General features: G+C 40.7%; 1 protein-coding gene across 1 annotated transcript in view; it reads right to left on the reverse strand.

Annotated features, from left to right (window-relative positions):
• aebp2 (AE binding protein 2) overlaps positions 1–12,932 on the reverse strand; it is a 59,799-nt gene that overhangs the window by 20,555 nt on the left and 26,312 nt on the right. Inside the window, exons 3-5 of the mRNA XM_048610539.1 lie at positions 10,399–10,506; positions 5,735–5,921; positions 2,581–2,705 (exon numbers count right to left, since the gene is read on the reverse strand). Coding sequence (XP_048466496.1) covers positions 2,581–2,705; positions 5,735–5,921; positions 10,399–10,506 — 420 coding nt within the window. The remainder of the gene's footprint in view (positions 1–2,580; positions 2,706–5,734; positions 5,922–10,398; positions 10,507–12,932) is intronic.

Consider the following 12,932-nt stretch of genomic DNA (forward strand, 5'->3'; position numbering starts at 1 on the left):
ACTCTGCGCATCTGCCCTAAAAGAAACCTTAAAGGGACCACACATCCCCCTATCATTTTACAAACAAATTCTAATGCCCTGCCTTCCAATCCACAAGTACTATACCAACTTCGCAAAAAATGGGAATCATTTCAAGTATTAGAATTTCCTAATGGCCCTCAGTAGACAAAGAAAAAGATGGACTTCACTATATATTGTGAAATCTTTCAACAGTAGCTGGGATGTTTGTGCTCTGAATTTTACTGCGCAAGGTGAATGCATACCAGGTCAACACTTTCGCGTAAAGACAGGTATGCATTTATGTAGTGCTTTTGGGAAATGTTGTACAAAGCACTTTTCAAAAGTAGTACCTAACAAAATGCAAGAAATATAGCAGCCAATTGAGCACAAATTCTCAAACAGCAATTTGATCATGCCCACAAAGCCCTATGCAATTTACATTTGAGGGTTAAATTCTGGCCCTTAGTTGAAATAGTACCAGAGATTTTTAAGTGTCCACTGAGCGCCTTGACTAGGCCCTGGTATAATATTTCATACAAAAGATGGCACCTCCAGTCCTCTACCAGTCAAGCTTATTGATCTTCTCAAAGTCAGTGGAATGGATGACAGAAGACAGCTGTTTAAACCATCTGGAAGTTACACGGGTATTTGCCTCGAGGGGCATCAGGACACCATGCCTCCAAGTAATGGAATCTGAGTTAACTCAGAAGCTGCTCAAGAAATTTAATTTGTTTTGTGGTTGCTCCCTGTCTATACTTCGCTCAGGCATTTAGCCTTTTTCCAAACCAAGCCTTGTGCTGCATTTTTGATTTTAATGAAGCATCATAAGTTCAGCTAGTAGAAACAAGTTTAATATTGTTTGCACATAGCTATACTACCTGACCAAGACAGACAAGGTCATCTCGTTCAGAGGAGTAACAAACTTCTGCACAATCGCAGGAGTTAGCTAAACTGAACACCCTGATTTGATATTGAAAAATGCAAACTACCCTGCATTGTGTAAGTTTCCGAACCAGCTGGATTTTGCTTATTGACCAATGTTTCTCTATTCCTTCACCTAGGTACACAGTGGCACGTGCAGCTATATTGCTTTGCTCAAATGGAATTGTACATGATCCTCAACAGGAGCTTCTGATGATTCTTTGAACTGAGGCAATCATACTATAATCCAATCCTTACCCAATGTGCATATACAGAAACTAACATGGGAATTGATATGTACTGTAGATTGTGGCATGTATCAACCAAGTAACATTCGCACCACACAAATGCCAGGCTTTGACCATCATCAATAAGAGACAATCTAACCAGTACCCCATCACATTCAATGGTGTGACCATCATTGAATCCCCTACTGTCAACGTCCTGGGAATTATCATTGATCAGAAACTCAACTGGACTCACCACATAAATGCAGTGGCTACAAGAGCGGGTCAAAGGATAGGAATACTGCAGCGAGCAAGTCACTCTTCATTCTCCAAAGCCTGTCCACCATCTACAAGGCACAAGTCAGGAGAGTGATGGAATACTTCCCACTTGCCTGGATGGATCCAGCCCCAACAACACTCAAGAAGCTTGACACCATCCAGGACAAAGCAGCCCGCTTGATTGGCACTGCATCAGCAAGCATCCACGCCCTCCACCACCACTCTGTCGCAGCAATGTGTATTATTATCGACAAGATGCACTGCAGAAATTCAAAGATCTGCAGACAGCACCTTTCAAACCCATGACCATTTCAATCTAGAAGGACAAGGGCAGCAGACATATGGGAACAACGCCCCCATGAAGCTCACTCACCAAATGACCCTGAAATATCACTATTCCTTCACTGTCGCTGGGTCAAAATCCTGATACATTTTACAGATTTTAGGCAAAACATGCACATTGTAAAAGCAAATAAAGCTGAGTGGTTAACATTAAATACGATATCTCAAATTGATTGAAAGGGTGGAAAGTGCTTACGCAAAAGCTTTACGACATGACAGGTTACCTAATGTATCTGGATGCAAAATCATGGAGTCTCTACATGAAACAAGTACACAAAACCTGTTTTGGGATTTTAGTAAATTCAAGATTATATCTGTATACAATAATCTTTGGTAGTTGATTTTACTGCATGCTAGTCCAGGGTACAAAAGCCAAAACAGAATCCCAACTGGTCTCAACATAGCAGCGATCAACAAACTCAACATTAATTAATAATTTCATATGCTTATCCATTCGATTCAAAAACAGTCACTGCAGAAGACTTTTTTGTATGAAGCATCCAATCATCAATGCCAGAATATGCAATGAGGGGAATATGGCCAGAGTAAAATGTGATACTGCTACAGATGTGGTTGTCTTGACAGCATACTTAAAGTCGCTGCACATTTAATCTAGCAAGAAATGAGCTATGTATGTTCTCACCTGACAGACATCTGTCTCAATCTTTTATCCTATGTATTTCCAGACCATATTTACAGTTTCCAGTATATTGAGTTGAAAGGATATTATGATACTAAGACTTTATTTTCACGCTTGAAAGTTAACAGTACTGCACGCAGGAGAGCAGACCACTGGGAAAGTTTTACTCACTGTGCTATGGAACACAACACTATGCCCATTTCCATGGCTTTCAATACGTGTCGACAGGTTAAAGCAGATGGCCCGATGTCGTATTGCATCCATTGTTTGTGCATCAAAGAAGTCATGCGGTCTTGCTGCAAAATAAGAGGAAGATATCAAAGGGGCAGTTCACCAGTGGGTTTAACTTCACTTGAATTATCACTATTTTTGAAAGTTGGTTACGAGAGGATAGATCAAAAAACAATTAAATAAAATCTGCCCTCAAGATAAAATGCAAAAACAGTAAAAGTTTTCTAATTTTGGTACCATTATCAGTCAGTCAGAATTTCAACTGAAATTACACTTACATATTTTAGGCAAAACAAGCTTAGTATTAAAGGCAAACAAATTCTGGTGGTAAACATTAAACACACCATCTCAAGTTGGCTGAAAGGATGAAAAGTGCTTAAACTATAAAGCTTTACAACATGACAGGTTACCTAGTGTGCAGCCAGATGCAAAACCATTGGGTGTCTGAGGTTTCATTTTATGCTACATACAATATGACAGAGGATCTAAAGCAGGTCTCAAAGATTCAGAAAGCATATTCAATTCTTCCTCATAAAAAAGGTTTCCTCAGTTCCAAATTTAGTTGGAACCGAGCAAATTTACTTTTATACATAGCATCCAAAAATAGCACTTGGCTGCAATGTAACTCTACCCCAATTTCTGACAGCTACATAAACTTAAGTGTCACTGACACTGGCCAAACATGATAGCTTGCTTTTCTTACAGTCCTGACCACAGTACAATTCATCTGTTACACTACCTGTAACGTATCTCTGCGCCATCTGTCACCAACAGGTGTTTGATTGTAAATAACCAGTATGGGCTGGGTTGTAGATTACTTTTGGAAGCCAAGATATAAAGTTTCTGCAACCACTATAATCAGTAGAAAATATGGAAACCCTTCTCAAAGTCATTCATGTATATCAGAAATTAAAGCTGCTTTCAAATTCTAAATGGTTACTTCAATAAAAGGACAGAAATTTTATTGCACTGTAAATGGTTCAGATTAAAGTAGTCCTCTTGTTGACACTACTAATATTACATACATTATGTCAGTGAACAGTGGTTGTGCTTACTTGAGGGACAATCAATCTGGTGATTCAACTACAGTAAAACATTTTGTGCACTGCTTTTTTTCATGCACAGGTTAGGCTACAAAGTCAAATTATTGGTATGTATCAGACAGTGACAAACTGCCTACAGTAATGACCACCTACATTTTACTCCTATTTCACACATTTGCTATTGTGATCTCAGAACAGAGCACTTCCACTAGCAGTAGGGATGACAGAGGAAAAGAGTCCTGATCTGTACACATGCATGAATCATGCCTCTCAATTATTTGCTCATCAAAATGATCTTGATTAATAGCAAAACTCCTTCTGCTTACCATGACAAAGCAGCCTGAACCACTGAGTTTTGGTGCTCAGTCTCACCTTGGAGCAACTAATGCTGGAGTCATTGCCAAACCTTCAGACAAACTCTCCCCTGTTCGTATATCATGAAAGAACAAAACAAATAGCACTTTACTCTTATTTATGCAAACATGCCGCTCTATAAAGCTTAATAGTAGTAACCCTGTGATCCAATGTTTCAATCAACGAGGAAGACAATTAAACCATAGTGAAGTTAAGTGGTAATCATTCAAACTTTGTGGAAGTATCATCCACTAAATGACATCTCTGTGCTTTGAATATTTGACGTGTGGTTACATAGTCGCAGATATTCCAAAGGTCAGTGAGTTATTGCAGCAATGTAAATTGAGGTACACGCCAGTTTCATACAGAATCCCTGAAGCAGTCGGCTTCATGGGAATTGCACAGAAAATTGAATTCCCCTATGGGCATTTCCCCTGCATCTGAAAGCCTCCAAGACACTCCAACGGCATAGAATTCAGAGGATCTGACTCAAGGATTAATAGGTACTTAAGTGAAGTTAGGAGCTTAAACATCTACTTTAAGTCATCAGTAACAATAGTAAGCTGTCCTGCCAAATGACATTGCTCCCAGACCCACAAACTTCAAAGGCCTAATCACCACACACCTATCCCCAGCACCTTCGAACTCCAAACCTTGCACTTCAACCACTCAACTAAGGGCCATGTTAACAATTTAACTCATTTACATTTTCACAGGAACTGTCAAAGTGCCCAGCTGTGCTGCTAGACATTGAAATCACAACAAAAGGGCACTGTGACTGCTGAAAAATGTGGTGTGGTTGCTAGGAAGCTCATCCGCAATGATACATTTGTGATCCCTGGATATGTTCATAACAGGCAGCCTTTGCTCAACAACCGCCTGAAGCCCACTGAAAGTAAATAGGTCATTTTTAATCCAATCAGGTTTCATGTTGACTCTAATAATTTTCATATTCTATTGGCAGAATTTTGTTCAATGCCTTAAAATCTGTCTCAGGAAAGAGTGTTAAGCCTATAGTCAAATATCTGTTTGGAATTAGAATGAACTACGATCATGTGTTCAGATTACTGAGCTAACCAAACGTCTCACCACTTCACTGGGCAAATGAAGGCAATGTTAAAATCATCTTGACAGCTGAGATATTCTTGTGTTTGTCCATTTGAGTGCCTGCACAGGACACTTCAGAAGGAAGGCATTAAGAGTAAACCACATGAAGCAAGTTTTCAATTGTACACAGGCTAAAGTAAGTAAAAGTTGAAATTCAATTTCCGAAAGGGCATCAATGACCCTTTGGGAATTTACTAACATTTAATAAGGAGATTGGGGTCGACAAGAGGGAAAATGAAATTGTCAGGCCAACAACACTCTTATCCATGCTAAATAATCTTTGCTTTATCTGTCTTAAATGGTACTGAAATACCCATTTACAACTTTTTTTTTTAAAAAAACAGTCAATTACAAGCAATGCTACACATCCAAAAGTAACTAGGACCAATCGTGCATAGCCACCAGCGAAATAAAAACCATCACCCTGAACACAAATAAAGCTGAAGCTAATTAAGTCGAGTACATTCCTGAGATGAGATGAACTAAATGTCAACTGTTGATCCAAGGACACAGTAGTATATTGCTTATTTTAAGCTAGAAACACTGGTTGCAGGTAAGTCAGTGTAACAATCAGAAATATGAGAACTTACGTAGTGAACGTCGTCGTTTATTCTTTAGCCTTCTTCGTTTGTTCATAACAGCTTTAGAAGGTGACTCCTCCTTAACCTTCGGCTGACTAGTGACTTTTGCAGAGTTCTGTTGGCTGAAGTGTGTAGGTACATGACGAGCAAGGCCACCTTGTGATGCAAAGCTGGCAGTACACCCACCAACAACACACTGAAAAGAAAACAGAAAAAAAGTCACATTTCACTTTGCAACATCAAAAGCAAACCACTGTAAAAAAATCAATATTGTACAACAAGCTGACTGATTAATTCAAAAATCTGCAGTTACACAAACAAATCAAAGAACTGAAGTACAGCACACCATCATAAACAAATTTTATTTTCAAATTAAACATTTCAAATCTTCAAAGAAGCAGATTGTTGACGTAATCACTTAGAACATACTTTTGAATTGAAGACAAAAGATACTGTGACAGGATGTTCATTCATTTTCTTGCAAATAGCAACAAATCAGCTACTTCATAAAGAACAAAAGTGAAGAATATTCCAAAAACCTTGATATCAGCCAGGGCTCAGTGGATAAAACACTCACCTCTGAATGACAAGGCTCCAGGTCCAAGTCCCAATCCAGTATGCATAAGTACTGAAGTACTGCACTGTTGGAAACCCAGTTTTTTGAATGAGACATGAAACCAAAGCCCCACCTGACTGCTCTTTTAGACATTAAACATCCCCCAAGACACTACCTAGATTAAAGGAACTGTCCATGTCCTTGCTAAAATTTATCACTCAACACAAACATATTATGATCACTATCACACTACTGTGTGAAGAAGCTTATTAAATGCAAATGGACTGTCATGTTTCTAACTTTACAACAATGCTACACCTCAAAAAGTACTCCATATAAATGAGAGACATTCAACAAAAAGCATTATATAAATGCAAAGAGACAAGAAGGTGCAGGGCTGGATGAACACAGCAGGTCAAGCAGCATCATAGGAGCAGAGAGGCTGACGTTTCGGGCCTAGACCCTTCATCAGAAAAGGGGGAGGGGAAGGGGGTTTTGAAATAAATAGGGAGAGAGGGGGAGGAGGATAGAAGATGGATAGAGGAGAGGATAGGTGGAGAGGAAACAAACAGGTCGAAGAGGCGGGGATGGGGCCAGTAAAGTTGAGTGCAGGTGGGGAGTTAGGGAGGGGATAGGTCAGTCCAGGGAGGACGGACAGGTCAAGGGGGCGGGATGAGGTTAGTCGGTAGGAGATGGAGGTGCGGCTTGAGGTGGGAGGAGGGGATAGGTTAGGGAGGCGGGGACGAGCTGGACTGGTTTTGGGATGCGGTAGGGGGAGGGGAGATTTTGAAACTTGTGAAATCCACACTGATACCATTGGGCTGCAGGGTTCCCAAGCGGAATAGGAGTTGCTGTTCCTGCAACCTTCGGGTGGCATTGTTGTGGCACTGCAGGAGGCCCAGGATGGACATGTCGTCTGAGGAATGGGAGGGGGAGTTGAAATGGTTCGCGACTGGGAGGTGCAGTTGTTTATTGCGAACCGAGCGCAGGTGTTCTGCAAAGGGTCCCCGAGCCTCCGCTTGGTTTCCCCGACGTAGAGGTAGCCACACCGGGTACAGCGGATGCAGTATACCACATTGGCAGATGTGCAGGTGAACATCTGCTTGATGTGGAAAGTCTTCTTGGGGCCTGGGATGGGGGTGAGGGAGGAGGTATGGGGGCAGGTGTAGCACTTCCTGTGGTTGCAGGGAAAAGTGCCGGGTGTGGTGGAACTGGAGGGGAGTGTGGAGCGGACAAGGGAGTCACGGAGAGAGTGGTCCCTCCGGAAAGCAGATAGTGGGTGGGAAGGGAAAGATGTCTTTGGTGGTGGGGTCGGATTGCAGATGGCGGAAGTGTCGGAGGATGATGTGTTGGATCCGGAGGTTGGTGGGGTGGTACGTGAGGACAAGGGGGATTCTTTTTTGGAATTCTTATTGCGTGGACGGGGTGTGAGGGATGAGTTGCGGGAGATGTGGGAGACACAGTTGAGGGCGTTCTCGACCACTGAGGTGGGGAAGTTACTGTCCTTGAAAAACGAGGACAACTGAGATGTACGGGAGTGGAATGCCTCATCCTGGGAGCAGATGCGGCAGAGGCAAAGGAATTGGGAATAGGGGATAGCATTTTTGCAGGAAGGTGAGTGGGAGGAGGAGTATTCTAGGTAGCTGTGGGAGTCAGTGGGCTTGAAATGAATATCAGTTTCTAGGTGGTTGCCCGATATGGAGACAAAGAGGTCCAGGAAGGGGAGAGAGGTGTTAGAGATGGTCCAGGTAAACTTAAGGTTGGGGTGGAAGGTGTTAGTGAAGTGGATGAACTGTTCGAGCTCCTCGTGGGAGCATGAGGCGGCGCCGATACAGTCATCAATGTAACGGAGGAAGAGGTGGGGTTTAGGGCCGGTGTAGGTATGGAAGAGGGATTGTTCCACGTAACCTACAAAGAGGCAGGCGTAGCTTGGGCCCATGCGGGTACCCATGGCTACCCCCTTTGTCTGTAGGAAGTGGGAGGAATTGAAAGAACCCCCTTCCCCTCCCCCTTTTCTGATGAAGGGTCTAGGCCCGAAACGTCAGCCTCTCTGCTCCTATGCTGCTGCTTGACCTGCTGTGTGTTCATCCAGCCCTGCACCTTGTTGTCTCGGATTCACCAGCATCTGCAGTTCCTACTATCTCTGATATAAATGCAAAGCTTTCTTTGAAAAAACTGGAAATGGAATTCATTAGTTAGTTTGAAATTCATCAAGACGTCATAAATTTGTAGCATTAAAACCATGGAAGTACAAACTATATACCCATCCAGTGTTAATGGAAACGTGCGTTAGCTTTCGTGAAAATCAAGAACTTAGCACATCTTTCCACTGAACATTTTCAGGGAAATATATGTTGGCATTGGAGGGATAGTGCCCAAAATCTAGAATTTCAAGAGTTAAATTATGAAAGGTTACATAAACTTTACTTGTATTCACTTGATTAGACAGTTGACAGTGATTGACTTATGATCGAAAAGATAAAGATATTCAATAGCAGCGATGCATGGAAACCATCAACAATCTGGAACTTCAAATCAGAGGTAGGTCATTCAAGACTGAAGTCTGGAAACATTTTCACAAAGCACAGTGAAAATCTGGAACTCTTATTAATGGCTCAAAGTTGCTGAGTCAATTGAAAATAAAGAAAAATGAGCTCTGATAAGTTTGTTATTCAAGTATATTGTATGGTTCGGAGCAATAAGAAGTAGATTGAGTTGAAGAACAATAAGCCATGGAATTAAAGTTCCGTAGGACCCGAAGGTGCTGTTTCATTAGGGAGACATGATTGATGGTGAGGTCATCTTGAGTCACCATGCCTCAGCTAGTTTGGGAACTGAAACTATGCTGTGGTGTCACGGCATTGTTAACCAGCCAACTGAGCTAATTGAAACTATTAATGATCAAATAGAACAGTAAGATGCTTGTGGAGCTAAATGATCTATTCTTGTCCCCAAAGTTCTATTTAAAAAAAGTTGGGAGAGCAACATTAGGAAAGTGCCAACTGTAGATGAGAAGGCTGATCTGAAGGGGATCCGAAACCAGTCTCACCCACCTATCCCCTCAGTTCCACAGTACAATACACAATCCATTTTTGCTACCTGATAAGTTTCAGCTGCTGCCTGTTTGGGCTTTTCCTCCTTCTCTGAATCTTAGCTTTCAAGAAGCAACTCACTACTCAGAAGCAGACAACACAATTAATTCTAGCTTATTAAAACGAGTTACTAATTGATCTTGTGTGATATGTGGATATTATTACTGACTAATTATAGTTAATGTGAATTTCAAAATACATTTTCATATCCAAACTCCAGCAGGATTTGACTAGCAAAGCTTCAAGTGTATCAATTATTTATGATGAGAAACAAATCCAGAAGAAAACTAAATTTTATTAAAATGTCAGGTTTCTAACAATAGGCTGTTTTAATATTAGATTCTAACTCTCAATTGGAAGCAGTGAAAAATACTAGTCCTACATAATATCTCCTCTGTAGTTAGTACCACTTTTTATACCTTTGCAGTCAGGTGCTGTTATTCTGCCATTTTTTTCTTAAAGGTATCAGTAGTTGTAACACTGTGAAAGTTATGATTCTAACTTGATGTCTCATGCCATGCAAGTCAAATAATGACAGATCCTGCCAACAGACAGTCCTGCAGCATACTAAGCTATGAAGTTTTCAGTCTAATTTGAAGCTGGTGTAAAAGGAGCCTTTTCAAAGTGACCCAGATGCTCAAGTGAATTATATAAAGCTGCTCTGCTTTCTATGCAACAAATGTTCAGATAGAGAATTCCTTTGTGGGTCATCTAATGACCTTGACAGATGTGCAGCAAGCAGCATTGGTCTGCCAATTATGCATTATGCTATACAGCTGTATATTTAGCCCAAATCTAAAATAACTAGTTTCCAATACGGTCTTTCACTTAAGCCAAACAGAAGGTTAGGCATTTTGAGAAATCTGTATCGCCATTCATTTGAAACCCATGACTTTTGACTCATTCCATACAAAATTTCACCCACATTCTTCTGAAGCCACAACTACCTTGTTATCTCAGATTCTCCAGCATCTGCAGTTCCTACTATCTCTGATAGAATTTGGAATGGATGTTTTCACACGTACCTTAAAGGGTTTGTCTCCACTATGCGTAAGCATATGCCTCTGCAGCCAGCTCTGACTAGTAGATGGCGTATTGTATACTTTGCACCCTTTCCATAGGCAGACAAATACCTGAAAATATAAATTTGGCAAACGTTTGAAATACTAATTTAAGGGAACACCATTCAAGATTCCAAGAACAACTTTTCGTCCTTTAGTAAAAACTAAATATTTTAGTTTATATTAAACAGAAGATAAGGAATGCTAGAACTTCGCAGCTGAGCACCTCCCTCTCTTCTGCGCTCCCATTATAACATCTGAATCGTAACATGCGATTTACTACAGCTACAAAGTAAAAGTTCCATTTGCACTGTTCCAACATGTTCAAAGGCAGACATGCACTTGTACTGCACCAATTTGATATCTTTATGTTATGTGCCCTCAGATGTGAATAGCCTCTGTACTGTTCATGCAAAATTGAGACTTACTAATAATTTCACAAGGAAGTTCATGCAGCTGGGAGGGGAGAGCTTTTATCCCATCAATCTGGGCTGCTTTTGAGATTGATTTTAATAATATTTATTCCTTCTATACGCAACTATTTGCAAGTCATACAAAAAACAGCACACACTTTTCTGATTCAAGCCAGTTATCTCAAACTCTTTGAATTCAAATTAGAAGAATGCTTCACATTTAAGTGTGAATACCAGGTCTTGACCTTAATCTGCCTATATTTTAAGGCAGGCAATACAAGAGAAATCTTTTATGCACAAATTTACATTTCAGGTCAACGACCAGGGCATAGTTTATAAGCTTGCTAAGTAACGTTCACCATACTGATATAGATGAACAACAGAGAAAAGAGCGACAGACACAGAGGCAGTAAGACCTTACACAGAGAACTCAACAGGATATCATCTTGAGTTGGCCAGCGTCACATGAAGAACAAATACAAAGTACAAAGCATTGGGAATAAGAAAAATAGGAGGCACTCTTAATCATGTGACAAAACTCGCCAAGTTGAAAGGGATCCAGAGATATTAGCAAAAGGTTGCTCAGCATGTCCACTAAAAGAGCAATAAAGGAAGGTAACAGAACGCCAGATTATAGTATCAGATCAATTCAGAACATATCACAGGACATTACTCTGAAATTGCGACCTGGTCGCACTGCAACTAAAAATACAAAAAAGTAGTATCCAGCTTCGAGGCACCACACATATCAATAATGAGGCTGATCCAATTTAAAGGGATGAATTTAAGGCTTATATTTGACTTGGGGGCCTTAGAATGCCGACAAGCTGCCTGAAGAGATAAACAAAGACTTTGGACAGGCTTTTAAATGTGTCAGGGTGAAATTAACTGCTTTGTAAAGAACAAAATTCCAATAAGTGCCAAGTAATTCTGTGCACAAAGTATGATGGAATAATCACCGAGGAGAGTGACAAATATCAGACAATGCATGTTTAAGAATCAGATAGATGCTGCATTGAAGTTCATTTTCTAAAATCTTAAACAAATCAAGGGATTCTTACAGCCAAAGTTATCTTGCAATCACCTGGAATTAACTCCTTTCCAAAGAGCGCAAAGTGACTAGCAACTTTGTCAATAACTAGAGTGGGAAGAACTGATTCATGTAATTCTCACTTTTAAGTGAAATGGTGACAGACAATCATCCTTCTGAAATGGAACAAAATGACTTGGAGGACTACAATAATAGGCTTCTCCAGCGTGTCAGGTATGAATCAAGTTTTTCCATTCCTTCTACGAAGACAACTGCCTCACAAGTAACTAGCGGAGGTGAGAAACTTGCCTATGGGAAACATTCCAGTGAACCACTGTCTTACTATCCCTAGGGGAGGGCACATTAGCACATCACTGGCTCCTCAATCTGAACAGACTTGATAATGGAGATCCTTTCACTGATCAGTCATATTTAAGCTTTACAAACTCAAGAAAAGCATGGTTTAGTGTCTGAATACACACCATTTAGTTGGAACTAAATGGTTAGCTGGAACGCCACGTGACCATTCATGTTCCAGGCCAGAGTTTGAATTTAGCAGCCACTGCCAGCTACAACAGTCGTGACTGACAGCCTCGGAACACAAAACTGTCCCCTGTTCATTGTGCCTTGCTGCAAAACTGAAGAGTTTGCATGGGTGGTTAACTTGGGGATGGAACTGGACCTGTGGTAATTGAGTAGTTGCTTTTCTGGGTTGGGATCAAATACTTATTGAACATAGTAGAATTAACTTAACTCGGCACTGGCTCCTTTTCCCCCCCCCCAACCTAGAAATGATCTTGGCCCTTTGTATTGCTAAGTGAAAATTTGTATCAACTTCTCTGCAACATCCATCTTATCCTTAGGACTCAGTTGAAAAATTCAAGGACTCCTTACATCAGTCAGAAAAAAAAAATTGATTATCCAAGTATAATCAAGCCTGAAATACCGTTGACCCCGTCAGTTAAATGCTCAATGTACCACAACGTGCTCAATTCTACAGCTGAGACTTAACAAATCTCATGTTTCACATTCTTTAATTTGATCATTTTCAACAA

Source organism: Rhincodon typus, chromosome 22, assembly GCF_021869965.1.
Source record: "Rhincodon typus isolate 14 chromosome 22, sRhiTyp1.1, whole genome shotgun sequence".
In the NCBI taxonomy this organism is placed as follows: Eukaryota; Metazoa; Chordata; class Chondrichthyes; order Orectolobiformes; family Rhincodontidae; genus Rhincodon; species Rhincodon typus.